At 54.7% G+C, this 26658-nt stretch overlaps 3 protein-coding genes and 2 pseudogenes across 4 annotated transcripts; 3 read left to right on the top strand and 2 right to left on the bottom strand.

Moving 5' to 3' along the window:
- Window positions 1-3450: 3450 nt before the first annotated feature.
- Window positions 3451-5182, bottom strand: LOC122476989 (EKC/KEOPS complex subunit LAGE3-like). Its single transcript, XM_043569919.1, has 3 exons — window positions 4433-5182; window positions 3927-4052; window positions 3451-3714 (listed from the first exon to the last, which is right to left on the bottom strand). The coding sequence occupies exons 1-3, from the start codon at window positions 4513-4515 to the stop codon at window positions 3588-3590; spliced, it is 336 nt and encodes a 111-aa protein (XP_043425854.1). The 5' UTR covers window positions 4516-5182; the 3' UTR covers window positions 3451-3587.
- A 5936-nt stretch (window positions 5183-11118) lies between these two features.
- On the top strand, window positions 11119-13397 carry LOC122476756 (olfactory receptor 3A3-like). The gene is given in 2 exon segments (XM_043569573.1): window positions 11119-11991; window positions 11993-13397. Coding segments are annotated over 2 exon segments (789 nt in total). The 5' UTR covers window positions 11119-11727; the 3' UTR covers window positions 12518-13397.
- LOC122477188 lies at window positions 12519-13397 on the top strand (annotated as a pseudogene).
- A 3537-nt stretch (window positions 13398-16934) lies between these two features.
- Window positions 16935-18334, bottom strand: LOC122477404 (cancer/testis antigen 1-like). 2 transcript variants are annotated; one of them, XM_043570370.1, is made up of 3 exons: window positions 17919-18334; window positions 17471-17576; window positions 16935-17234 (listed from the first exon to the last, which is right to left on the bottom strand). In XM_043570370.1, exons 1-3 carry the CDS (start codon window positions 18212-18214, stop codon window positions 17178-17180), a joined length of 459 nt encoding a protein of 152 aa, XP_043426305.1. In that variant the 5' UTR covers window positions 18215-18334; the 3' UTR covers window positions 16935-17177. The 2 variants fall into 2 exon arrangements, with proteins under 2 accessions (XP_043426305.1, XP_043426304.1); XM_043570369.1 differs by having other exon boundaries at window positions 17448-17576; window positions 17919-18326.
- A 2890-nt stretch (window positions 18335-21224) lies between these two features.
- LOC122477944 lies at window positions 21225-23079 on the top strand (annotated as a pseudogene).
- Window positions 23080-26658: the final 3579 nt, after the last annotated feature.

The following is a 26658-nucleotide window of genomic DNA, read 5'->3' on the forward strand; positions in this document are numbered from 1 at the left end:
GCGCTTCTGGGCAGCACCGTGCCTGTCCCTGTCTGTGGGCTCCCCGTACGACTCGGGTCTGCGTGTGCCGGGACCCGTCCCCGGGGGCCGGGGGGGCCGACGCGGGATGCCGAGCAGGGGCCACTCCCAGGCCCTGCCTGTCCTCAGGGAGCACGCCCCGCGCGGCCCCTAGGGGAGCTGGAAGGGACGGGCCTGGCTCCCTCACCATTTCTCGGTCCCGGGCGCCGTCAGTCCCCTAGTGCCTGCCAGCCTGGGGGAGGGTACACCGCCGAGGGCGCGACCGGCCTCTGGCCGGGGGCTCCCGGGCTCCCGCCTCCCACACCGCAATGGCTGTGGGCTTGGGCCGGGGGCCTGGGGGCCCAGGGGGGCCCAGCTGGACCCGAGGGCAGCGGCATGGGGGAGCACCGCCCCGGCGACAGCTCCCCGGTCGCTTTGCCCTCAGCTGCGGCAGCCCTGACGGGCTGACCCCCCCCAGGAACAAAGTCTTGCGGCTCTCGGGGGGGGGGGGAGTGCTGGACGTGCCAGGGGCCCTCAACTGGGAGGTGACCCTGTGTCTGCCGGCCTGCTGGGTGCTGGCCTACTTCTGTGTCTGCAAGGGGGTCAAGTCAACAGGAAAGGTACAGCTGGAGGCGGGCGGGTCGGGGTGGGTGATGATGGCAGGGGTGGGGGCAGCATGGCCGGTGGGGGGCAGGGGCACCCCGCCATGCGAGGTGACCTGGCCAGGGCCTGAGGCGGGGGCAGGTCCTTGAACCCAGCCCGGTGGATTTCCCACGCGTGCCTGGGTAGTCCTCCGCAACCTCCAAACTCCAGCCCAGCCGCCTTCCGTCCTGAGGGGACAGGCCCAGGCGACCGCCAGCTGAACTTGCCCGTGTCGGGCATCCCCGCCCCAGTTTCCCTCTCTTCCTCACTCACTACTTCCTCAGTCTCTGCTTTGCGGCCAGCCTGGGGGGACCCGGCCCGTGGCCCTCCCTTGCCTACCTGTCCTGCTCTGCTGAGGGTGGGACGGAGGCAGAGGTCTTCGCAGTCACCTTGCTGTCGCCTCTGTCTCTGGCCGGCCCAGTCCACTCCGTCCTGCCCAGGACCCTGCCTCTGTGCAGAGAACCACAGGAGGCATGGGACCTGCCTCCAGGCCATGTCCTGCTCCCCACCCGGGGAAGGTCCTGCCTCCGCCCTCCCTCTCTACAGCTGACCTGTCCTTGCGGGGGCGGCCGATGGCCAGCTGAGCACCCCGCTTCCTTCGGGAGGAGCCCAGGCTCTGAGGAGTAGAAGGGGGGGCTGCAGGCTGGCCTCCCGCTTGACCTCGGAGCGGACCGTACCACAGTGGGGGGAGTGTGGCCCGCCTGTCCCCCTGCTGAGGCTGGGGGCCCCTAAGTGGGGAGGCGGGGCCGCAGGGCCCCTTCTGAGCAGGTCCCCCCCTCCGTCCCGCCCCAGATCGTGTACTTCACAGCTACCTTCCCCTGCGTGGTCCTCGTCGTGCTGTTGGTGCGGGGAGTGCTGCTGCCCGGCGCCCTGCATGGCATCATCTGCTCTCTCAAGCCTGACTTGTGGAAGCACTCACTGGGTCGTGAGTGCCGGCACCACGTGGGGCGTAGAGATCACGCACGCAAGGATGTCAAAGAATTGAAAACACTAAAGGTCAGGTAAAGTCATTGTGAACCTTTTGGGGGAGAAATACACAAAAAAGAAGTGGGGACCACCCTCAATCCCACCACACAGAGATACGAGGTGTTTACACTTCAGGCTACCGTGGCAGGATTTCCGTGCACATATACAGTAGCTGCCTAGGTTGGGATTTTAGTGATTTCCCTTTTGCACTGTGGTTTTTTCCTATGCGACCGCATCCCTGTTCTCCGTGGCCACTAACTACTTTAGCTCCAGTCGCCATCCCTTCCCTCCTTGCCTCCTACTGGCAGGCTTGCCCCCCGACGGGAGCCCCTTCGTGACCTTCCCAGACCGCCGATCTGATCCGCACCTGTGCTCAGTCGCCCCCTCCAAAGGCCGCTTTGGTGTGTCCACCTGTGCCGGGGAAGGGGACGGGGTGCGGGGCCGTGTCCGTCTGGGCTGTGGCCCATCTCCCTCCACGAACCGCTGCGAGGTCGTGGAGCCCCACGTGCTGGGGACACTGAGCCCAAGGAAGAGGCAGGGCCCTCTGGACAACAGGCCGTGGAGTCTGGCGGCCTCCCACGAGGTCTGGGGAGGGGCTAGGGGTGTGGGGAGGGGGTGGAGCTGAGGTAGGACTGGTTTGCGTGGGTGCAGTGGGGTCACACGTCACAGCGCGTGGCGACGATTGGTGAGGGAGCAGCCGCTGGAGAGGCAGCAGCTGCTGGAGAGGCGGCCGAGGGCGGGGTTTATAGTCGTGCACGTGTTGAGAGATCCTTGTTTCCCGGCTGCAGGTTCCTCCTGCCCGTGCCCGGAGATGAGAGCTGCCTGCCCCGTAGACAGTGACAAAGAACAGGGCAGACAGAGACAGTCCGAGGCTCAGGCTGAGGCGCTCTTTGGTGACACTGCTCATTGAAATGCTTCCACCAGCCACAGGCCGCTCTAGACACTGGCCACCTTCTTGCTGTGACACCTGCCTCCAGGACAAGGCAGCTGTGCCTTTACTTTCCTCACTTGTCCTGAGGACCTATTTGGAGACGCTCAGGTACAGATTCGTAACTATAGAGTCACGGCGTTCTCCACAGCTCAGTCTCTCTCTGCTGACAGTGCTAATTCTCCCTCAGGCAAGGCTCTGTTCCTCCTCTCTCCGTTTTAGAGACTCACCTCCTGCGCCGGGGCGTCGCCCATTCCCCTCCTCAGCCACTCGGGTGCCTTGTCCGTGGCCCCACTGTTGTGCTAAATAAGAGAGTCTTGGAGGGGAAGGCAAAGGGTAATGTACCTCACGTCCCCTCCCCACCTCAGGGAGACCTCTTCCCCTTTTTGTTTTCCTCAAGGACCCTTGTCAGGACTTCAGGGAAGCAAGCAGCAGCGTAATAAACTGGAAAAACACTTTGGGGAAGGATGATACAAGTGAGAGCCAACCACAAGGAGCTCTGAGAATTGTGGGTTCGGAACCTCAGGGAATGAGGCCTCTGATGACACGGGAGTATAGAATGGGCAGTGGGGCCGACCTAGCCAGCTGTGCCAGCGCTCTTCTGCACAGATCTGAATCAAGGCCGATAAGCCACAAAGTCCTACTCTGCAGGTATTATACATGACTACGTACATGCTAGTATAAAACTAAAAGTTCTAACATGTTGACAGTAGTTAATGTCCTGAATAACAGGACATCATTTTTGTCTCCCATCGCCTAACTTGTCTTCTTCAATTGCCTTCTAGTACTTGAGTATCTGAATGTCAGAATCTCTCCCCCTACCTGAGAACAAAGGCGAGAATAGGAGAAGGCGTAGATGCTAAAAAGAAACCCAGACATAGAATAGTAGCAGTTACCATTTGATCACCAAAAAAAAAAAAAAAAAAAAAAAATGTGGATCTGAAGCACCCAAGGGCCAGTATAGGCAAAAGATGCGGCCTCAGTAAGAAAACGGCAGCTGCTGCAGGAATCACTGTCATGTGGGGGGGACACAGAGTTGGGTCCAGCCACCTTTTCACTGCTGCGGCTTTGTGAAAAAGGGGGGCATGATGATCTGCATGGTCCGTATCACTAGGGAAAGCTGGCCAAGACAGGAGGTGATGGACATTTGGAGCTGGCCAGGGTCATCGGCAGTCAAGCGGCTACAAGGTAGGAAAAAATAAGTCAAGTTAGAGGGCCGGTGGGGCACCTTCCCCGCTCCGCCCCTTCACACAGCAACGATCCTAGAGCACCACACTCCTTCCTTCGACTCACTCCTTTCCTGTTTCCCTTGTCTGCGTTACAGCTCCTCCGGAATTGACCTTGTCCCTGGTCACCTGCCACCACCCTCTCCCTGGACCGTTCTAGAACTAACACAGTCAGGATGCTGCCGTTCACATGGAGCTCCTCCCGAACCGGCTCCTGGAGCTCCTCGTTTGGAGTCAGGAACCTGTGGGCAATCTCCGCATCCATGGCCGAGGGGAAAGGTATAGTGAGGGTGCTGGTGGAGACTGGGTTAAGGCACCATCCACAGTACTAATTTTGCCTGTGCCTCAGGCCTCCTCTTCAGTGAGGCCTGCCTTCCCCACCCCAGGCTGACCCTCAGGCTGTCCACAACCTCCCACCCTATACAGCCAGGCCACCCCGGATAGCATTGTCCCTACCGCTTCAGTCCCATCAGGCGGTCCACCCCACTCCCCATCCTCTGTCAGCACGGGCCAAACCCTAGCTGATACCCTCCAGGTGCCCGGAGCTCCCTCCTGCTCCCCTTTCAACCCCACTTCCCCAAGTCTCCCCCCACACCCCACCCCGCCGCGCGCCAAACCACCTCCAGCCCATCCCCCTGCCGTCCAGCCCGCTGGGACTCCTTGAATAGGATACAACTGAAGCAGTCGGTTACCAGGACCTCTGGCGCCAGGCGCGGCATCTCCACCAGGACCTGGTGTGTAGGGTGCCCGCTCCATTTGGAGAGCGCCACCAGAGGCGGCACCTACCTCTCCCACAATGCTGGTTCTTTCCGGATCGCTCAGGCCTCCGGGGTTGCTGGGATGGCCAGGGTCACAGGCACCACCCGAACCACCAGGGACTCTGGGGCCACTGACACCACGAGGTCCACCTGGCACACACTGGCCACCACCTGCTGCGCCCACCACCACGCCCACGGCACCCGTGCCTTCGTCTGCTGCCCTCACGGGGCCTCCACCAGCCACCTGAGACCCAACTTTGAATCCGCCCACCCTCTCAAGGCATCACTGAAGGACAAAGCGCTCTCTCACAATGCTTCACCCCTTTACTCCACAATGCAATTCCGGATGCCCAGAGCAACTGTCCACACGGACCACTGGTAATGCCTCCTGACCTGTGATTGGTTCCCACCAAGCAGTCCCTTCTGTAGCCAATCAGTTCTCACCTATGAAGCTCCACCCCTTAGAGTGCCACGACACCCTCGGGCGTCTGCCCAAACGGGCACCCGCGTGGATGCGTCTGCCTGAACCAGCCGTGCCACGAGCCTTCGACGGCCCGCCAGCTGCGATATCCAGGAAGCCTCTGCCTGACGCTACTCCCCACACGGTGGTGCGGCTCATGGTCCCCACTGTCCATGCCCAAACAGACTGCCATGGCCCAACTCCTAAAGCCTCTGAGCACGTGACTGAGCTGTGTAGAACTCCGTGACTCTATAGTTACGAATCTGTACCTGAGCGTCTCCAAATAGGTCCTCAGGACAAGTGAGGAAAGTAAAGGCACAGCTGCCTTGTCCTGGAGGCAGGTGTCACAGCAAGAAGGTGGCCAGTGTCTAGAGCGGCCTGTGGCTGGTGGAAGCATTTCAATGAGCAGTGTCACCAAAGAGCGCCTCAGCCTGAGCCTCGGACTGTCTCTGTCTGCCCTGTTCTTTGTCACTGTCTACGGGGCAGGCAGCTCTCATCTCCGGGCACGGGCAGGAGGAACCTGCAGCCGGAAAACCAGGATCTTTCAACACATGCGTGTCTATAAACGAAGCACCGCATCGTTAGAATGAAAGATAAAAACCATATGATCATCTCCCTAGGTGCAGAAAACGCGTTTGACAAAATAGAACATATTTCCATGATAAAAACCCTCCACGAATGGGGGCAGAGAAGTTGTATAGCTCAATACCACAAAGCCCACATACGACAAAACCCACAGCTGACATCATACGCAACAGTGAGAGGTTGAAAGCTTTCCCTCTAGAATCAAGAACAAGGCAAGGCTGGTCAGAGACGTACCGGGTTAAATTTCAATCCTTGACGTTGAAACGTGTTGAGAATTGGTCCGTGGCTCAGAAAATGCTTTATCTTGGCGAACACATACTTGTACTTGAAAAGAATGTGTAGTGGACACACATGTGAAATTCAGATCTCCTGTTTAGTGTTCTAAAGACATCGGTCAAGGTAGGTGATACCACTGATCGTATGTTCTATGTCGGGGGACAACAGACTTTTCACATAAAAGAGGCCCCGGGCTGGATTTGGCCAGGAGGCGGTAGTTTGCCAATCCCTGCTCTATTTCTTTTAACAGAGTGTGTTGTCTCTCTCTCTCGCTTGCTGAGAGAGGATGTTAAAATCTCCAACCGTGATTTTGGACTTGTCCCTTTCACCTGTTAATCTCAAAAATTCTTGCATCGTGCGCACGCCTGTGTGTGTGCGTGCGTGCGTGTGTGTGTGTGTGTGAGTGTGCGTGTGTGTTAAGTTTGTTTATTTTGAGAGAGGGGGAGAGAGAGAGAGCCAGTGGGGGAGGGGCAGAGACAGAGGGGGACAGAGGATCCAAAGCAGGCTCGGTGCCGACGGGCAGAGAGCCCGACGCTGGGCTGGAACTCACCAACGGTGACATCATGACCTGAGCCGAAGTCAGACGCTTACCGACTGAGTCACCCAGGCGCCCCGTGTATTTTGAAGGTGTGTCATTAGGCACAGACATATTTATGATCATTTTCTCTTCCAGATGGATTCATTGCTGCTGTTACTAGTATGAAACGCATCCCCTCATCTTTGGTAACACAGTTTTCCTCGAAGTCTGATTTCTCTAATATCGATATAACCACATCAGGCTTCTTTGCTCACTATTTATTCGTAAGTCCTTTTCCATCCTCTTACTTCTAACCTATTGGTGTCTTTGCGTCTTGAATGTGGCTCACGTAGACAGCGTGTAGTTTGGTCACTTAAAGAAAGCACCCTTCTAACGATGTCTGCTTTTAAATTGGACTGTTTGGCAAATTCACATTTAATACGATTACCGATATGGTCGGATTTAAGTCTGCCACTTTGCTATTCAGTTTTTGTTTGTCCCTTCTCTTTTTTTGTTTTTGCTCAGCTCATTTGAGGCAAAATGCACGTATGGGAAGTTGCACACATTTAAGCGTACGGTTTCATGAGTTACGACAAAGGTGTCCACAGCCAAAGCCGAGATCCAGAACATTCCCATCGCTCTCACAGTCGCCCTTGTGCCTCCGTGCAGACAATGTCCTCCTCTACAGTCTGCCCCCACACAGCAAATTCAGCTTAGATTTTGCCTTTTCTGGAATTTCCAGGAATCACACAGTATGTCCATCCTTCTTTGTTGCTGACCGGTATTCCATTGCGTGGATGTACCGTAACTTAGGCTTAACCACTCACCTGCTATTGGACGTTTGGCTTGTTTCCAAACTGCGGTTATTGTTAATCAAGTCGATACGAAGATTCACGTACAAGTCTTTGCACACACATATATTTTTAATTCCCTCGTGTAAATAGCAGAAGTGGGATTTCTGGGTCACATGGTAAGCGTAAGTGTGACTGTATAAGAAACGGAAGCACTGTTTTCCGATGTGATCATACCAATTTACAGTCCCACCAGTGACATGTGAACTTTCCATTCTGTCTGTATCCTCTTTTAGTCATCCTATGTCTTCCGACTTTATTCCTCTTTTGCAAGTTCGAGCTGCCTATTCCAGGTTCTTTGCGTTTGGATATACACTTTGGAATCAGCTTGTCCATTTCTGCGTTATCACGATTTTTACTGGGTTTGCAATGAATTTCTGGAATGCTGTGGTGGGAGTGTACATCTTAAGAATACAGGGCCTTGGGGCACCTGGGTGGCTCAGTCGATTAAGCGTCTGACTCTTGATTTCGGCTCAGGTCATGATCTCACGGTTTGTGAGACCGGGCCCAGAGTCGGGGTGTGCACTGACAGCTCTGAGCCTGCTTGGGATATTTTCTCTCTCTCTCTCTCTCTCTCTCTCTCTCTCTCTCTCCCTCCCTCTCTCGCTCCCTCTCTGTCTCTCTGCCCCTCCCCTGCTCATGCTCTCTCTGTCTCTTCCAAAATAAATAAATAAACGCTAAAAGAAAAAAGAATACAGGATCTTCCGCTCCACGCATAGGATGCGTTTCTCCATTTTTGTAAGCTTTCTTTCACTTATCAATAGTTTTTAGTGTTCACCGTAAAGGTTTTGCACATATGTTATTACATGTGTCCCCAAATACTTCATGTTTGGGGATGCTATTATAAATGGTAGTGATTTTTTAAAAATGTCACTCTTCTTTTTTTTGTACATCACTTAGGGGTTTCTACGTAAACAAGCATGTCATCTCTGAATAAAGATAATCCCGTTTCTTTTTTTGCAATCTGTGTCACTACTTTTATTCCTCTTTCTTGCCTAGTGCACTGCCTAGGATTTCCAGGACAGTGTTGAATGGAAGTGGTGAACATCCATACCTTGTTTCTCAAACTTTGCGGGCGAGGGAGCGGGGGCGGTGATTCTGTCTTTCACCATTAAGTATCATGTTAGCTGTAGGATTTTTGTAGGTTCCCTTTATCAGATTAAGAACGTTTCCCTCTAGTCCTAGTTCTCCGAGAGTTTTTGTCATGAGTGGTTGTTGGATATTGTCTGATGCTTTTTTTCTGTGTCTGTTGAAATGATCACATGTTTTTTCTCCTTTATTTTCTTAATATGACAGATGACACTGATTGACTTTTTTGTTTTTAATGAAAACCAATTCTTGGCATGAACCCCACTTGGCCATGATGGTATCATCCTCTTTGTATGTTGCTGGGTTGAATTTGCTAATATCGAATCAAGTTCTTTTGTGTGTGTGACTTCCTGAAGGATATTGCCCTGTGGTTTTCTTTTCTTGCAATGTCTTCATCTGGTTTTGGGGTTGTGTAATGCTGGCCTCATAAGATGATTTGGGAAATGTTTCTCCTCCTTTGCTTCCTGAAAGCATTTGTGTAGGATTGGTGAAAGTTCTCCTTTAAGAATTTGGTGGTAGCCACTAGTAAAGCCACGGGGGCCTGGAGTTTTCGGCTCCATTGCTTTCATAGATGTAGGGATATTCGGGTCTTCTATTTCTTCTTGAGTCAGTTTTGGTAATTTGTGTCATTCAAGGAATTTGTCCATTTCATCTAAATTGGGAAACTTACCCACAAATATTGTTCCTAATATTCCCTGGTTACACTTTATTTTTCAAAATCAGCTTTATTGGTATTTTTAGAAAAACATTTTTTTAACGTGTATTTATTTTGGAGACAGAGAGAGACAGAGCATGAATGAACGGGGAAGGGTCAGAGAGAGGGAGACACAGAATCTGAAACAGGCTCCAGGCTCTGAGCTGTCAGCACAGAGCCCGACGCGGGGCTCGAACTCACGGACCGCGAGATCATGACCTGAGGCGAAGTCGGCCGCTCAACCGACTGAGCCACCCAGGTGCCCCTGGTATGCTTTTTTTTTTTTTTTTTTTTTTTTTTAAAGAAGCTTTCAGGGGCACCTGGGTGGCTCAGTCGGTTGAGCGTCCGACTTTGGCTCAGGTCACGATCTGGCAGTTGGTGAGTTCAGGCCCCGCATGGGGCTCACTGCTGTCAGCGCAGTTCACTTCAGATCCTCTGTCCCCCTCTCCCTGCCCCTCCCCCACATGCACTCTCTCAAAAATGAATAAAACCTTTAAAAAGTGGGGGAGAGGGCGCCTGAGTGGCTCAGTCGGTTAAGGGTCTGACTTCGGCTCAGGTCATGATCTCACGGTCCGTCCGTCGGTTCGAGCCCCGCATCGGACTCTGTGCTGCCGGCTCAGAGCCTGGAGCCTGGAGCCTGGAGCCTGTTGCGGATTCTGTGTCCCCCCTCTCTCTTTGCTCCTCCCCCACTCGCGCCCTGTCTCTCTCTGTGTCAAAAATAAACATTAAAACAGAAAAGAAAGAAAGGAAAAAAAGGCTTTCCGCTTCATGGATTTTCCTCTATTGTTTGTCCATTTAACGTTTTATTCATACCTCCTCTTAGCTTCATTATTTCTTTCCTACTATGTATTTAGGTTTTGATTTTATGTCTTCTTCACAAAGTGACCCCTCTATCGTTAGCAAATGTCCTCCACCCCATCGTATTCCTTGTCCTGAAGTCTGTCCTGCCTGCTCTTAATATAGCTGCTCAAACTTTCTTATTAGAAGACTTGCGTGGTGTATCTTTGCCCATCTTTTTACTTTTACCGTATCTGTGTCTTCATAGAGCGCATTTCTTAGGCGTAGCATATAGTTTTGCTTTGCCTTTTTATCCAGTCTGGCAATCTCCGTGTTTTAGTTGCCACGTTTAGACCATTTAGAATAAATGTAACGAGGGGTATCGTTGAGTTTCAATCTACCATCCTGCTATTTATTTTCTGTTTGCCCCATGTGTTCTGCGTTCCCCTCTCTGTCTTTTCGCGACTCCTTTCAGATTGAGTAATTTCTAGAAATTCACTTTATCTCCGCCAGAGAAGTGTACATATTAAACCTAGGGTTCTAGGGATCCTGATATGTGTTTTACCTCATTATAGACCACCTTCAAGTCATTTCAAATCACTTCGCCCGTAACGTAAGAACATTACAGCAGTACCCTTCCAACCACCCACTGGTGTCCTTTGTGCTATTGTTGTCATACCTTTTATTTCTATAGCAGTTACACACCCCACGCCGTGTTGTCAATATTTTTGCTTTAGATGGTTTGCGACGATTGAGAGACATTTTGAAGGGAGAAAAAATGTTTACATTTACCCACATACTTTCCAATTCTGGAACCCTCTTCATTACTTCATGTAGGTCCAAGTTCCCACGTGCTATCATCCTTGCTTGTGGAGAACAGCCTTTAACATTTGTTGTAGTGCAGGTTTTCCGCTGACAACGAGTTAATCTCAGCTTTTACATGTCTGAAAAAGTCTTTAGTTTGCTTCCTTTTTTCATGGAGGTAAAATCGAGATAACATAAAATAAACCATCTGAGAGTGAACAGTCGAGTGGCATTTAGCACATTCCCATGTAAAAGGGTTGCCGAGCAGGGCTGGCACAATGAAGAGAGCAGCTGGGGAAATCGGACAAGCTAGCCTTGGATAGGAGGGCAGGGCTCTCTTCCACCGAGGCAGGGAATAGGCAAGGGCGTTTGCTGCTGTGGGCCAGTCCGAAGATGTGATATGGGGCACGGAGCTGACAGACTTCTTGCCCGATGGTCAGAGAGGAGAGGAGAGGAGAGGAGAGGAGAGGAGAGGAGAGGAGAGAGAGCGTATCACAGAGGGCCTGGTAGGTCGCCGGGGGGACTTTGGCTTTGACGCTGAGTGAGACGGGAGGCACTGAAAGGTTCAGAGCGGGAGGAGGAGGGACCTGACTAGTGTCCTATCACTGCTCCTGAGTTGGGGCTCTGCTGGGTTGGTGAGGGTGAAATAAGGGGACCACTGCAGGTAATTACGAGGTCTAGGGTCCTTATTCAGGTAGAAGCTTCTGAGGGACTGACTTTGATATCCTTACAGGAGGTGCATGCACCGTGGCTTCAAGGTCTGTGCACCTTGTCTTGGTGTGGGGTTACCGATTCCATTCTACTGGCCTCTACCTTACCGCTGGCCTCCTGAACCTAGCCTCACTCCCCCAATTCTGAGTCTTATTTTCTTAAGCTTGAAACCTGTCTCTTTTTCTTGTTGTTGTTGTTGTCTCTGCACCTTCCCTCACCCTGCTGCCTTGTGCAAATTGGAACTCCACACTTGGATCCTCATCTGACTCTGAGTTGGACTCTACAGGTGCAGGTTTCTGCGCATGGTTCCGGGCAGCTGGGGAATGAGACCCGAGTGTCGCTGTTCCTTCTGGAAGGGCTGGCCGACGCAGAGGAGTTGAGGCCCTTGCTCTTTGTGATCTTTCTGCTGGTCCACAGCGTGGCTGGGCATTGCCAGCCTTACTGTGATGGACTCCCGACTCCACACTCCCATGGACGACTTCTTAGTCAACCTCTCACTGCTGGACACTGCCTATATCTCCAGCATGGGGCCTCAGGTGCTGGAACACCTGCTGGCAGCAGTGCGGACCGTGCCCTATCGTGCTTGTCTTCCCCAGATCTTCTTTCTCCGCTTCCTGGCTCCCTGGGAGTGCTTCCTGCTCACAGCCATGGCCTGTGACCGCTATGCGGCCATCGGCCGGCCACCGCACCACCTAGTCCTCTTGGGCCGTCGGACGGACCCGGGCAGGAATGGCTTCCACCTCCCGCCTGCTTGCCTTGGCCGATGCGTTCGCCCACACCGTCCTTGCAGCTCCACTGAGGTTCTGCGGGCCTCGCCTCATCACCCACTTCTCCTGTGGCCTCCCTCCACTGACCAGACTCTCTTGCTCAAGCACGTGGGCCAGCGAACTTGCCCTGTTTGTCCTCAGTTTCGTGGTGGCTCTTGCACCCCGTGCCCCGGTTGCGATCTCCTGTGTACGTGTTGTGGCTGCGATTCTCAGGATCCACTCCGCTGAGGGCCGAAGGAAAGCCTTTTCCACCTGTGGTGCTCACACCACCGTGGTCTGCATTTTCTACATCGCTCCAGTCCTCTGCTACATCCTCCCCAGCTCTGCGTGCTCTGGCTTGCGGGACCGGGTGCTCCCTGTGCTGTACGTGGTCCTCACCCCCATGCTCAACCCCGTCGTCTACAGCATGGGAAACAAGGAGGTGAAGAGGGCTTTGTTCAAGGCCCTCGGGAAAGAAAGTGCCTCCTAGGCACTGGTCACATCAAATCAACGAGGAGTGTCCCCGGCTCAGGAGTTTCTCACATCCGAATGTGCTCCCAGTGCTAGGTGCCTGTCAGTCTCCACCTGCTCCACACCCCACCCTCGTCGCACACTGGATGCCATATGGATCCCTCCCTGTACAATGTATTACACGAAGGCACCAATTTTGCTGTGGACCAGAGCCAGGCTGTGACGTTTGCATTGGACATGGCAAGGGGCATGGCCCTCGTACACACTCTAGAGCCCCTCATCCCACGACACGCGCTCAGCAGCCGTAGTGTAATGATTGATGAGGACATGACTCCCCGAACCAGCACGGCCGACGTCAGGTTCTCCTTCCAATGCCCTGGGCGCAGGTATGCACCTGCCTGGGTGGCCCCTGAAGCTCTGCAGAAGAAGCCTGAAGATACAAACAGACGCTGAGCAGACACGGGGAGTTTTGCAGTGCTTCTGTGGGAACTGGTGACAACGGGAGGTACCCTTTGCTGACCTCTCCAACACGGAGATTGGAATGAAGGTGGCACTGGAAGGCCTTCGGCCTACCATTTCCCCCCATGTGTGTAAGCTCATTTCCCCCCACCGGGCATTTCCCCCCCACCATTCCCCCCCACCAGGCACTTCCCCCCATGTGTGTAAGCCCATGAAGATCTTCTCCAGGGTGGGGCTGGCACATGCCAGTGCTTTGGGGGTGAATCCAATCACACAGGAGTTTGAAATGTCATGCACGTGATCCATTTGGTGAATCCTATTTTGGGTGCCAGGTTTCCCCCCATTTTCAGCAACGATCAAATATTTCTGTTGCTCTTTTTTTCCCCCCCTTATTCTAAAACACTGCTTTCTATTTATGGAAGTAAAACATGGTCATTGCATAGGTTGTGCAGTTACAGAAACTTACAAAGTGACCAAAAAAGAAAAAAATGCCCTCTATAACCTCACCACCGCGAGAGAACCTCACTGTAAACATTTTGATGGTTTATTTCAGGTTTCTTCTTGCACTACAAATGTATGTGCACGGGCGCCTGGGTGGCTCAGCCGGTTGAGCGTCCGACTTCGGCTCAGGTCCTGATCTTGCGGTTCGTGAGTTCGGGTCCCTCGTCGGGCTCTGGTGCTGACAGCTCAGAGCCTGGAGCCTTGCTTTGGATTCTGTGTCCCCCTCTCTCTCCGCCCCACCCCTGCTGTGCTCTGTCTCTCTGTCTCTCTGTCTCTCTCTGTCTTTCAAAGAAAATGAATATACTTAAAAAAATTTTTAAAAGACCAAATGTACGTGCATACACATTTAAAGTAGGAAAGCAAAACTGGAATCATAGTGCACTTACAGCTCCGAACGCTGAGATATTTAAATTTTTTTTCCACTATAATGTATGCGTATTATAAAATCATTCATGCCTTACACAAAGGTGTGTTGTTAGAAAGTAAACATTTCCCATAAACTCAGTGTCTGCAGTAACCATTATGACCAGTTTTACGTGTGTCCTCCCAGACTTTTTCCTAGGATATATTCATCTGCGTTTATAACGGTTTTTCTTTTGCTTGTTTGCATACATAGGATCATACCGATCAAGTAGGCAGTTGGTTAGACATGAGCCAGAGGCAAAGGCGGTGTTAAATAGGTGACACGTTAGAAGCCTGAGGGCACAATGTCCTGACTTTGTGGCTGTTAACATCCTGGTCCTATGGCTTCCAACACCCCCAGGTTGACAGACCAAGGGCCACAGGTGCAGAACAGGGGCTCTCCTCTTCAACCTTGGCCTCAGGGTAACCTACAGCTTCATTATAATAGATTTACATCGTTTTGTTTTCAACTCTCCCCGCCCAAGGGAAGATGGCCATGGACTCTTCTGGCCAGAACCTTGTGGGCGGGGCCAGAAAAACTCCCCCTCCCAACCGGTAGGAGGAGTTGCTCACATGATGGGAAGCACCCTCAGTGGGAGACCCCGCCAGCTGTGACCCATCCGGAACCTATGCAAACATACAGAGAAAGGACACCCCAAACCCCAGACACCTCTGGGCCTGTCCGCTCTGCCACCTGGAGAGTGCACTGTCCTTAATAAACTGCTTTGTGCTTGCTACTTTCCTTCTGGCTGTCCTTATTTGAGCGCAGATCCTCATGGAAACGTTCCGTGGGGGATCCAAGAGTGGAGGCTTCCATTCACGCTATGTAGACGCTCCCACTGGTAAACAATACCCTGTACCAAATTGGCTGTTTATAATCCTTATTCCAGGAATCCCATGGTCCTGTCATTTGTACAATCTTCTACTGGGCTGTTTGTGTCTTTTATGGATTTATTTGCTAAGGGTCACTTGTGTTTTGAAGATACTCACTTTAGTTTGCCCTTTGGGTTACTAATGTCTTCCTAACTTGTCTTTCCATTTTATTTATGATGTTTTCTTCCCTAACAGAGCTTAACACCTTTGTGTAATTAGACACTGGTGTTGGTTTATTTGTGGTTGTGGCTGTTTGCTTCTGGATTTTGCATCCTGCTTTGTTTACTGTTTGACTTAAGAATAAGGTCAAGACCGGCTTTCTTTTTCTTCTGACTCGAGTAACCCAAATAATTTCACCATTGCTCTTTACGTACTCTTTCAAGTTGGGTTTGACTCTGGCTTCTGGCTCTTCATTTTACATCTCTTTCTCCAGGCACAGCTCTGGCTTGGTCCCTTAGAACACTGCTTGTGTCCTGGCTGAGAAACCTTACCCTCCCCTGAGGACATGGGACTTGTGCTCGACTTTGGACATCAACTTTGCAGCCACCCATCTGGGCCTTTCTCCCCATATCCTTCACTCTCCTACATAGTAGAATAATGCTCCCTCAGCCGCTAACCAGGTAATATGCCGTAATTACAGAAACCTGGATCAGTAGGTCATGGGGGAATGTACAGTTCCTACAAGATCGTGAACTCAATAACCTGAAAACTCCATCACCACTGAAACTAGGGTTGTGTGTATTTAAACATATATAGAAATATATTTCAATTTCTTTTATTTCTTTTGAGAGAGCGCGCACACATGCACGTGAGCGGGGGTTGGGGAAGCAGAAAGAGAGAGAGAGAGAGAGAGAGAGAGAGACTCTCAAGATGGCTCCATGCTCAGCACAGGGCCCTATGCAGGGCTCGATGCCAAGAACTGTGAGATCATGACCTGAGCCAAAATCAAGAGTCAGACGCTTCACCAACTGAGCCACCCAGGTGCCCCTGTACAATCTTTTTAAACAAAATATTCATAGTAGTATTATGTATAATAGGTTTTTCTTAACGAAAGAAGAAAACCCCAAATGCTCCAGTATCCCCAGTGCAACAGTCCTCTAATGCACTGATGCCCTAACCTCTCTCTCTCTCATCTCGTTCTTGTCCTCATGTTTCTCCCTGCGCCCTTCGAAGGGCAATCCAAGCTGAGCCAATCAAATCTCTCTGTCGGCCGGTCTGTCTGTCCTCCTCTGTCTCTGTCTGTCCCTTCTCCCACACCAATCCCAACTTTCTCTACTGTATCCTTCAGGCCGTTTCCTCAGAGAGGCCATCCGAGATCACCTAGCCCAAATTTGCTGGAGAAACAAATGTGCAAGAAGAAATGAAGATGCAGGTTTAGACCCTGGTGAAGGCGACATTTCAGTTCAGCGGAGACATATGGATTAGTCAATAAATGACATTGAGACACCTGAGGAACCTTGGGGGGAAGGGGACAAAATTAGACCAATGTCATCTTTCACACCACAATAAATTCCTTGTGTGTTAACATTTCAAAGTACTAGAAGATGGCATGAGGGACAAATTTTATAATTTTACAGTGGGGATGGCTTTCCCTTGGACATCAACTGCAAAAATCATAATGACAAAAATGTACCACTTGCATACATTAAAAAAAAAAAAGAGGTTAGAGAGGGAGGGAGCCAAAACATAAGAGATTCTTAAAAACTGAGAACAAACTGAGGGTTGATGGGGGGGAGGGTGGGTGATGGGTATTGAGGAGGGCCCCTGTCGGGATGAGCACTGGGTGTTGTATGGAAACCAATTTGACAATAAACTTCATATTTAAATACAAGAAAAAGTTAAAAACCCTCCAGTACAGAATAGAACTATAAACAAGAATTCAGTGAAGCAATGAGGAAGGAAAGTATTTTCAATTACTTTGGCCAAGATTTGGTATCTCTTGTATATAAAGAGCATTCACCAATCAATAAGTAAAATATGACTATTCCAATTGAAAAATTAATCAACGAGGGCCGCCTGGGTGGCTCAGTCAGGTAAGCACCTGAGTCGGTTTCGGCTCAGGTCATCATCTCAGGTTGGTGGGTTCAAGCACTGCGTCGGGCTCTGCACTCACAGCGCAGGAACTGCTTGGGTTCTCTCTCTCTCTCTCTCTCTCTGCCCTCTCCCCTTGCTCTGACACAGTAGCTGAAAATACACTCAGATGCGGAAAAATAGTTTTATTTTCTGCTGTAAGAACGCCCCTCCTCCAGCAATAGGGAAAAACAAGGCCCAAAGTCCAATACAGACAATTAGACCCCCGTAATAAAGCGGCAACCAGCATCGGAATGGACGCCCTAGGGAAGGAAGGGACGCTAGGTTACAATTAGCCCCTTTTGCCTGGCTCCGGCACTCTGAAAAACGGGGGCACGAAGCGCTGCATGGTCCAAACCAACAGGGAAAGCTGGTCAAGACAGGAGGCGATGGAAACCTGGAGTTGGCCAGGGTCTTCGGCAGTCAGTCGGCTAAAAGTGAGGGAAAAAGAAAATCCAAATGAAATGTCATCACTCTTGCCCCTATCTCTCTGCCCCCCCTCAGGTGGCCGCAGGCTCAGGGTGCCACACCTACCTCTTTGGACCTAACCTTTGGTGTCTCCAATTCACTATTAGAACGGCCCTCAGGAGATAGGCCCTAGCGACCTGACACCACCCCCCACGAGGGACCCGTTTGGAACTAACATAATTAGGACGTTGCCGAATACCGTGAACTCCTTCCGAACTGCCCCGACCTGGGGCTGGCCCTGTGTCGCCAGACACTGGTGGGCCACCTGTGCCTCCGTGGATGACGGGAAAGGCATGGTGACGTAGCTGGTAGCCATTCGGTTAAGGCATCATCGAAAACCGATCGCGTCGGTGCCTCAGGCGTCCTGACCACTCCGAGGCCTGCTTTCCCCCACGGCCACTCTCCCCCCTCTCCATCCTCTCAGGTCCGCTCCCCTCCTTCCTGGTCCATCAGGCCGCCTCTCCCCGCCACCCCTCCCGGCCACCCCTGGCCCATCCGCCCCCCGGGCCGGTCCCTCCGGTGCCCCGGTCCCCCCCTCCCCTCCTTGCCCCGGACCCCCAGGCTGAACCCCCTCCCCTCCGCCCCCCGCCCCGTCGCCTCCTCTAGGCCCATCGCCCCGGCCACCCGCCACTCGGCCAAGAGGATACAACTGCAGCGGCTGGCTCCCCGGCCCTCCGGCTGTGGGACCGCCGTGCCCACCGGGTCCCGGCAAAGGGTGTCCGCCAAGCCCTGGCACGGCAGCTGCGCCCGGGACGGGAGCACATGGCGCCTGCGCGACCCGCGGGGCCGCACCGGCCGCGGCACACTCCTCTCCCTCACCACCTCTGCCGCCGCCGGGGCCCTCGTGGCCTCCGGGGCCATCTGGGACACCGGGGTCTCCCGGGCCACGCTGACCCTCGGGACCGCCGGCCCCACCGCCTGCGCCTCGATCTGTGGCCTCCATGGTTCCCCGGCCTGGACTTCGGCTGAACCGCCGAGGGAACGAACGAATGAACGAACGAACGAACGAACGAACGAGGCTCCCTCGGGAAGCGGGTGACGTCACCTGCGCTCCCCGCGCACCTGCGCAAACCGGCCCGAGGCTAATGCCCAGAATCCCCTCCTGTAGGCCACTGGCACGTGACTGCTTCCGGCGCGGCCCGCCCCTCCCCTCAAGCGTGTTCAGGCTGGTTCCCACCGAGCCGGCCTCGCTGTGTTGGCCCAGAGCCTGGATCCGGTCGACGCTGACCCCGAGGAGATGGAGGCTGGTTCCGGAAGCTGCGCCCCTCGACGCGTGACGTCACTGTCGGGCTCCTTCGTCCCCGAGAGCATTCTGGTGAGGCCACTGGCACGTGACTGTTTCCGGCCTGGCCCGCCCCTCCCCCCAAGCGTGTGTCTGCGCAGGCGCCAGCCGGGCGCACTTGTGAGCAGCCCCCTGACCGCCGCCCGCCCGGGTCCCGGGCATCGAGGCGTGGGCCGCGCTCAGGCGCTTCTGGGCAGCACCGTGCCTGTCCCTGTCTGTGGGCTCCCCGTACGACTCGGGTCTGCGTGTGCCGGGACCCGTCCCCGGGGGCCGGGGGGGCCGACGCGGGATGCCGAGCAGGGGCCACTCCCAGGCCCTGCCTGTCCTCAGGGAGCACGCCCCGCGCGGCCCCTAGGGGAGCTGGAAGGGACGGGCCTGGCTCCCTCACCATTTCTCGGTCCCGGGCGCCGTCAGTCCCCTAGTGCCTGCCAGCCTGGGGGAGGGTACACCGCCGAGGGCGCGACCGGCCTCTGGCCGGGGGCTCCCGGGCTCCCGCCTCCCACACCGCAATGGCTGTGGGCTTGGGCCGGGGGCCTGGGGGCCCAGGGGGGCCCAGCTGGACCCGAGGGCAGCGGCATGGGGGAGCACCGCCCCGGCGACAGCTCCCCGGTCGCTTTGCCCTCAGCTGCGGCAGCCCTGACGGGCTGACCCCCCCCAGGAACAAAGTCTTGCGGCTCTCGGGGGGGGGGGGAGTGCTGGACGTGCCAGGGGCCCTCAACTGGGAGGTGACCCTGTGTCTGCCGGCCTGCTGGGTGCTGGCCTACTTCTGTGTCTGCAAGGGGGTCAAGTCAACAGGAAAGGTACAGCTGGAGGCGGGCGGGTCGGGGTGGGTGATGATGGCAGGGGTGGGGGCAGCATGGCCGGTGGGGGGCAGGGGCACCCCGCCATGCGAGGTGACCTGGCCAGGGCCTGAGGCGGGGGCAGGTCCTTGAACCCAGCCCGGTGGATTTCCCACGCGTGCCTGGGTAGTCCTCCGCAACCTCCAAACTCCAGCCCAGCCGCCTTCCGTCCTGAGGGGACAGGCCCAGGCGACCGCCAGCTGAACTTGCCCGTGTCGGGCATCCCCACCCCAGTTTCCCTCTCTTCCTCACTCACTACTTCCTCACTCTCTGCTTTGCGGCCAGCCTGGGGGGACCCGGCCCGTGGCCCTCCCTTGCCTACCTGTCCTGCTCTGCTGAGGGTGGGACGGAGGCAGAGGTCTTCGCAGTCACCTTGCTGTCGCCTCTGTCTCTGGCCGGCCCAGTCCACTCCGTCCTGCCCAGGACCCTGCCTCTGTGCAGAGAACCACAGGAGGCATGGGACCTGCCTCCAGGCCATGTCCTGCTCCCCACCCGGGGAAGGTCCTGCCTCCGCCCTCCCTCTCTACAGCTGACCTGTCCTTGCGGGGGCGGCCGATGGCCAGCTGAGCACCCCGCTTCCTTCGGGAGGAGCCCAGGCTCTGAGGAGTAGAAGGGGGGGCTGCAGGCTGGCCTCCCGCTTGACCTCGGAGCGGACCGTACCACAGTGGGGGGAGTGTGGCCCGCCTGTCCCCCTGCTGAGGCTGGGGGCCCCTAAGTGGGGAGGCGGGGCCGCAGGGCCCCTTCTGAGCAGGTCCCCCCCTCCGTCCCGCCCCAGATCGTGTACTTCACAGCTACCTTCCCCTGCGTGGTCCTCGTCGTGCTGTTGGTGCGGGGAGTGCTGCTGCCCGGCGCCCTGCATGGCATCATCTGCTCTCTCAAGCCTGACTTGTGGAAGCACTCACTGGGTCGTGAGTGCCGGCACCACGTGGGGCGTAGAGATCACGCACGCAAGGATGTCAAAGAATTGAAAACACTAAAGGTCAGGTAAAGTCATTGTGAACCTTTTGGGGGAGAAATACACAAAAAAGAAGTGGGGACCACCCTCAATCCCACCACACAGAGATACGAGGTGTTTACACTTCAGGCTACCGTGGCAGGATTTCCGTGCACATATACAGTAGCTGCCTAGGTTGGGATTTTAGTGATTTCCCTTTTGCACTGTGGTTTTTTCCTATGCGACCGCATCCCTGTTCTCCGTGGCCACTACTTTAGCTCCAGTCGCCATCCCTTCCCTCCTTGCCTCCTACTGGCAGGCTTGCCCCCCGACGGGAGCCCCTTCGTGACCTTCCCAGACCGCCGATCTGATCCGCACCTGTGCTCAGTCGCCCCCTCCAAAGGCCGCTTTGGTGTGTCCACCTGTACCGGGGAAGGGGACGGGGTGCGGGGCCGTGTCCGTCTGGGCTGTGGCCCATCTCCCTCCACGAACCGCTGCGAGGTCGTGGAGCCCCACGTGCTGGGGACACTGAGCCCAAGGAAGAGGCAGGGCCCTCTGGACAACAGGCCGTGGAGTCTGGCGGCCTCCCACGAGGTCTGGGGAGGGGCTAGGGGTGTGGGGAGGGGGTGGAGCTGAGGTAGGACTGGTTTGCGCGGGTGCAGTGGGGTCACACGTCACAGCCCGTGGGGACGATTGGTGAGGGAGCAGCTGCTGGAGAGGCGGCCGAGGGCGGGGTCTCTGGGAGCCCAGGGCAGAGCTGGCTTCGGGGCAGGCGCGCGGGAAGCAGGTCCAGGCCCGGGAGGAACACAGAGGGGTCTGTTTGCTCAGGCGCTCCTGGGAGCCCCCTTGCTTTGGATGCTTGGGGGCGGAGCCTTAGGAGGGAACCCTCGTTGGCTAGGAGGACAAGGGTGGGGGGGGGTAGTCTCTAGGGGCTCCTGGCAGAGCTGGCTGGGCGGGAACCAGTCAGGCGCCCAAGGGAACGGCCGGGAGGTGGGGGTGGGGAAATGTTGGCCTCGGCGCTCCCGGGAGGCCGGGGTGACTTGCGTGGGCTTTATGAGGAAGCGCTCATAGTCTAGCTAAGCCAGGGGGTCTCCCAGGGCCCAAGGGCGGAAAGGCCGGCTGGGCGGGCACCGGCCGCAGGCCTGGCGGCCTCACTAGGAACCCTAGGAGCCCGTTGGCGCAGGCGCCTGGGGGTGGCGTCGAGCTGTGATAGGCGGGGCTTCCGCAGCCAGGGTCCGAGAGAGCCTGGGACAGCGTCGCTTTGGCGGGAACCGGCCACGCGCCCGGCAGCCTCCCGACGGCCCGTTTGCGCGTGCGCGGGGAGGGCGGGGTCGGCGCGCGGGGCGGAGCTTCGGGAAGGAGCCGCAGCGCCTCAGCCGCCAGCCGACTGGGCGAGCGGCCGGGCCTGTGTTCAGGGGACTGGACCTGAGGCGGAGCCTGACGACCATGGAGGCGGCAGACGCAGCCGCAGGCGGCGAGGCGGGCGGTGCCGACAACGCCCGGGACGGCCAGGGGGGCCAGGAGGGCCAGGAGGGCCAGGGAGGCGGCCTCGGCCGCCGCGGGCACGGTCACGGCCTCGGAGGCGCGGACGCGGAGGCCGCGGTCGCCGGCGAGGCTCCGCGTGTCCCGCGACCACCTCACGCCCCCGGGCCAGGCGGAGATGCCCTCTCCACGGCCGGAAGGCCGGAAACCCGAGTACACATATTGTATCCTAGCCGAGGGGACAGCGGGCATGGGCAGGGGGCGGAAAGGGAGAGGAGCCGCGGTGACCTGCGGGGCGCGGGGCAAAGATCTGAAAGCAGGGTGGTCCCGGGGTGGCTGGAGAGAGGTGGGGGAGGAGGAAGGAAGGAGATCAGGGGGGAAACGGGTTCCCGGGGGCGGTGGGCGGACATGGGCCTGGTAACGGGGTGGCCGCGAGCCATTAGGGTCGGGAGTGGGTGGCCTCGTCAGGGTGGCCTGAGAAGGGGGCTCAGGCCCTGAGTGAGTAGTGGTGGTACCTTAACCGAATCTGCACCCAGCGCCCTCGGCGTGCCTTTCCCGTCCCAGTTGGAGGCGGAGATCGCCTGTGCGTCTTTCGCCCCATATCGGGAACCGTATGGATGCCTTGTGGAGCAGCGGCTCACTGTGTTCGGCAGCGTCCTGGCCATGTTAGTTCTGGAAGGGCCGGGGTCGGGGTGGCTGCAGGTGGCGGGTCCAGTCTCCATGGGGGGTGGGGGGGGGCGCTCTCTGCTGGATCGTCGAGGGCTAGGTGCGGGCCAGGGCCCGCAGGCTCTAACACCTGCACCTGCGGGTAGGGGGGTCGCTCCTGGGGGCGGGGAAGGGTGCAAGGGATGGGTACCTGGGCGGGGAGGGGAGCTGAGCGAGGAAGGGGAGGAGCCACCACCTCCAACTTGATTGCCTTTTCTCCTCTCTCAGCCGCTGGAGAGCTGAAAACCCTTTCCTCCTCCGAATTTCCATCATCAACTTTCTTGACCAGCTTTGCGTGGTGATTCGGACCATGCAGCGCTTCCGGTTCCCGGTTCCCGCTAAGCCCGCGCTGGCGAAAGGGGGCTAAGGTCTAGCCTCGTGTCCCCCGTCTGGGCGGTCCGTCCTTCCTAGGGCAGTGATTCCTGCGCTAGCTGCCACCTGAGGTTGGGCGCCTGCCTGGTCTTCTGAGGGCAATGAGGGCCCGAGCCCTTGGGCACTCATGGTCCCCTTGTTTTGTTTGCCATTTAAATGTTTGCTACTGCAGAAAATAAAACTGAGCTTTGCTATTCCCGGTTCCTTCTCAGTTGTGGCACCCCCGGATAGTCTTCCCTTTGTCCTCAGGCGGGGGGGCGGGGCGGCTCCTGGGATGTCGACGTGCAAGTCGCGGAAGGTGGTAGAAGGCAGTTTGGGAACTGGCAGAACCCACGTGCGTCCTGTCCTTCGGTATCAAGGACTCTCAACATGTGGGAATATGCCCATCGTTTGCACGTTTCGCATTACTCCTGATGGCTTTCATCTAATGTGAACTTTTTATCCAAGCTCTTCAGAAACATTGAACGAGTGCAGGAAAGATGCATTAAGGCCGCCTGGCAGGCTCAGTCGGTTGAGCGTCTGACAGGCTCAGGTCATGGTCTCAAGGGTTTGTGAGTTTAAGCCCCCGTCTGGCTCTGTGCTGACAACTGGGAGCCCGGAGCCTGCTTCGGGCTCTGTGTCTCCCCCTCTCTACGCTCCTCCCATTCTCATGCTCTGTCTCTGTCTCTCAGTAATAAATAAATGTGAAAAAAATTATATTAAATGTGTAGCAGTAACTTATAATCTGTTGTTTTGGGGTTTAGAATCCATGTTTTCCACAGGTTTTTGAATTGATTTACCTTACGAGCTTTATTTGGTGGGGGTAGGGCTGGTCCTGGCAAACCTGTCATCTTAGTTTAGAGCTCTTGTATCTGTTTGAGTCTGTCGTACAGGGGATGTACAGTGCACGCCAGACCCCGGGCTTCAAGGGTCCCATCGGTTCAGCTGACATTCATCCCCCAGGGATCTCCCCCTCCTCTCCCTCCACAGAGGGAACAGGCCCGCTGGCTGCCGCTTCTGCCTCCACTGTTGCCCCCGCTGCCTCTTCTCCTTCTTCAGAGGGGCTTTATTCTCGTAGCGCCCCCCCCACACACACACACCTGTTTGGGCTTGTAAAGCTTCTCTACGAGAACACGCGGGGGCAGGGTGTGGGCAGTGGGAGCTGCACCACGATCCACAAACGTGTATTCTTCAGCTACTCCAACCCATCCATGCGGGTAGACCTTGTCGCTGTTTCTCCTCTTTCAGTCCTGTAAGCGGTGCTGAAACGAATATCCCGGTACATTTGCTTCTGTTCCATAGATTTTGAGAAGGGGACTTGTCAGGTCAGAGGGTAAGCCCTCTTTAAAGTGTTTGGTGCTGGGGCGCCTGGGTGGCTCAGTCGGTTGAGCGTCCGACTTCGGCTCAGGTCATGATCTCATGGTCCGTGGGTTCGAGCCCCGCATCGGGCTCTGTGCTGACCGCTCAGAGCCTGGAGCCTGCTTCGCATTCTGTGCCTCCCTCTCTCTCTGCCCCTCCCCTGTTCATGCTCTGTCTCTCTCTGTCTCAAAAATAAATAAACATTAAAAAAAAAATAAAGTGTTTGGTGTGGGGCACCTGGGTGGCTCAGTCGGTTAGGCGGCCGACTTCGGCTCAGGTCATGATCTTGCGGTCTGTGAGTTCAAGCCCCGTGTTGGGCTCTGTGCTGACAGCTGAGAGCCCGGAGTCTGTTTCAGATTCTGTGTCTCCCTCTCTCTCTCTGACCCTCCCCCGTTCATGCTCTGTCTCTCTCTGTCTCAAAAATAAATAAACGTTAAAAAAGTTAAAAAAATTTTTTAAAAAATAAAGTGTTTGGTGCATGTTGCCAAAGTGCACCCCCAGAAGCTCGCACCGGTGGTAGATAAAAGTGTCCATTTCCCTGCATCCCACCCCAGACAGGATATGTTCAGTCTTTTACACCTTCGTAAAACCAAATGCATAGCGACCAAAACCATATTGGTGTCTTCCAGTTTCCTTTTGAATGTGATGCAATTAGACATTTGGCCAGTGACATCTCTTCTGAGAACTGTCCGTGTGTATCCTTGCCCGTTTTCTATTCAGAACAGTCACACTTTTCACGCTGACTGGTAAGTGTCCTTTAATGTTCAGGGTATCAAATCTTTATCATGATTGGAAATACTTTTCCTCCCCATGGCTTCTTTTTAACTTGGCTTATGGTCCTTTTCTATGTATAAGCTAAAAACAATTATAAACTTTTTAATGTTTCTTTAGTTTTGAGAGAGAGACAGAGACAGACACAGAGACAGAGTGTGAGCAGAGGAAGGGCAGAGAGAGGGAGACGCAGAATCCGAAGCAGGCTCTAGGTTCGGAGGTGTCAGCACAGAGCCGTGCGCGGGGCTCGAATGCATGAACTACGTGATCATGACCTGAGCTGAAGTCGGATGCTCAACTGACTGAACCCCCCGGGCACCCCGAGAAGCCTGCCTCTTGCAGTGGGTCTCTGCGTGGCTCAGGGTGCAGACAGCGGAGGATTTGGGATATGTCAAATTAAATGCAAGCTGCACTCCTTCACAGTGAAGCCGACACATGCCTGATGCTTTGTAGTGAATCCACTTACTGAGGAGTTTGGAATTTAGTGTAGACCAGGGTGAGGGAGAGCACCTGGCTAGCTTAGTCAGTACAGCATGTGATTCGCGATCTCAAGCATTGAAGCCCCATGTTGAGTATAGCGCTTACTTTGAGAAACTTAGTGTAGATGGTCCATTTTGTGAATCCTGTTTTGTGTGCCAGATTCTTCCCCCATTACATCAAAGATGGAATATTTTTGTTGCATTTTTGGTTATAAAATGTTGTGGGTTTTTTTGGATTTTGTTTAGAGTCTATGGAAGCAAAACGTGGTCAGTGGACAAGTCGAAGAATTACAGAAAGTTAGAAAATGACGAAAAAATACCCTCCCTAATGTCACCACTGGAGAGAACCACTGTGAACATTTCAGTGGTTTCCCTCAGGTTTCTTCTTAAATGACAATTGTATGTAGATGCATATTTAAAGCAGGGAAACAGTACTGGAATCATAATGTATTTACAATTTTGGATTTGTCTAAACTTTTCATCTTTCTCACAAGGATAGCGTATGCTTACTCTAAAAGACATACAGCCCTTACACAAACGCCTAAGTTAGGAGGCAAGGATTTCTATTGGTCTCAGTTCCTGCACTAGCCACCATGAACAGTGTGAGTGTATTCTTCCAGATTTTTCCTTAGGATATGTTAAGTTGCTTTTACATATTTTATTTGCATAAACAGGATTATACCATGTACCAAATCAGCTATATAAAAATCTTATTCCGGGGCAACTGGGTGACTCAGTCAGTTAGGTGTCCAATTCTTGATTTCGGCTCAGATCATGATCTTATGGTTCGTGGGTTCAAGCCCCATGGCAGGTTCCCTGCTGACAAGGCGGAGACTGCTTGGGATTCTGTCTCTCCCTCTCTCTGCCGCTCCACCCCTCACGCTTGCGCTCTCTCTATGAAAATAAATAAACTTAAAAACACACACACACACACTAGGTCAACTGACATTAGAGGGGAAAGCAAGCAGACCTTTAAGGTGCAGACGATGCCAGTGCTATTTCTAGTATTCGAAGGCATAAAAAAGTAAAACTTCGACATTTTGGTTATAGAGGATTGATACCAATAGAGATAGTACCAAATAGGAAACTATGGATGATTCTTACCGGGGAACATGAATACAAATCTGCTAGGGGCACCAGGGCGGCTCAGTCGGTTAAGCGTTCGACTTTGGCTCAGGTCCTGAT

Source organism: Prionailurus bengalensis, chromosome X, assembly GCF_016509475.1.
Source record: "Prionailurus bengalensis isolate Pbe53 chromosome X, Fcat_Pben_1.1_paternal_pri, whole genome shotgun sequence".
Lineage (NCBI taxonomy): Eukaryota > Metazoa > Chordata > Mammalia > Carnivora > Felidae > Prionailurus > Prionailurus bengalensis.

What these genes read in the sequence shown, in the direction of transcription:
- LOC122476989 (XM_043569919.1), bottom strand. Translation starts at nt 4,515, where the DNA reads ATGGAGCGGGCACCCTACACACCAGGTCCTGGTGGAGATGCCGCGCCT. An exon ending in GGTAACCGACTGCTTCAGTT is followed by an intron (nt 4,053 to 4,432) that starts GTATCCTATTCA and finishes AGTCTCCACCAG; the next exon opens with CACCCTCACTATACCTTTCC. An exon ending in AACGGCAGCATCCTGACTGT is followed by an intron (nt 3,715 to 3,926) that starts GTTAGTTCTAGA and finishes CCTACCTTGTAG; the next exon opens with CCGCTTGACTGCCGATGACC.
- LOC122477404 (XM_043570369.1), bottom strand. Translation starts at nt 18,214, where the DNA reads ATGGAGGCCACAGATCGAGGCGCAGGCGGTGGGGCCGGCGGTCCCGAG. An exon ending in GGGAGCCAGCCGCTGCAGTT is followed by an intron (nt 17,577 to 17,918) that starts GTATCCTCTTGG and finishes AATGGCTACCAG; the next exon opens with CTACGTCACCATGCCTTTCC. An exon ending in TTCGGCAACGTCCTAATTAT is followed by an intron (nt 17,235 to 17,447) that starts GTTAGTTCCAAA and finishes CCTCACTTTTAG; the next exon opens with CCGACTGACTGCCGAAGACC.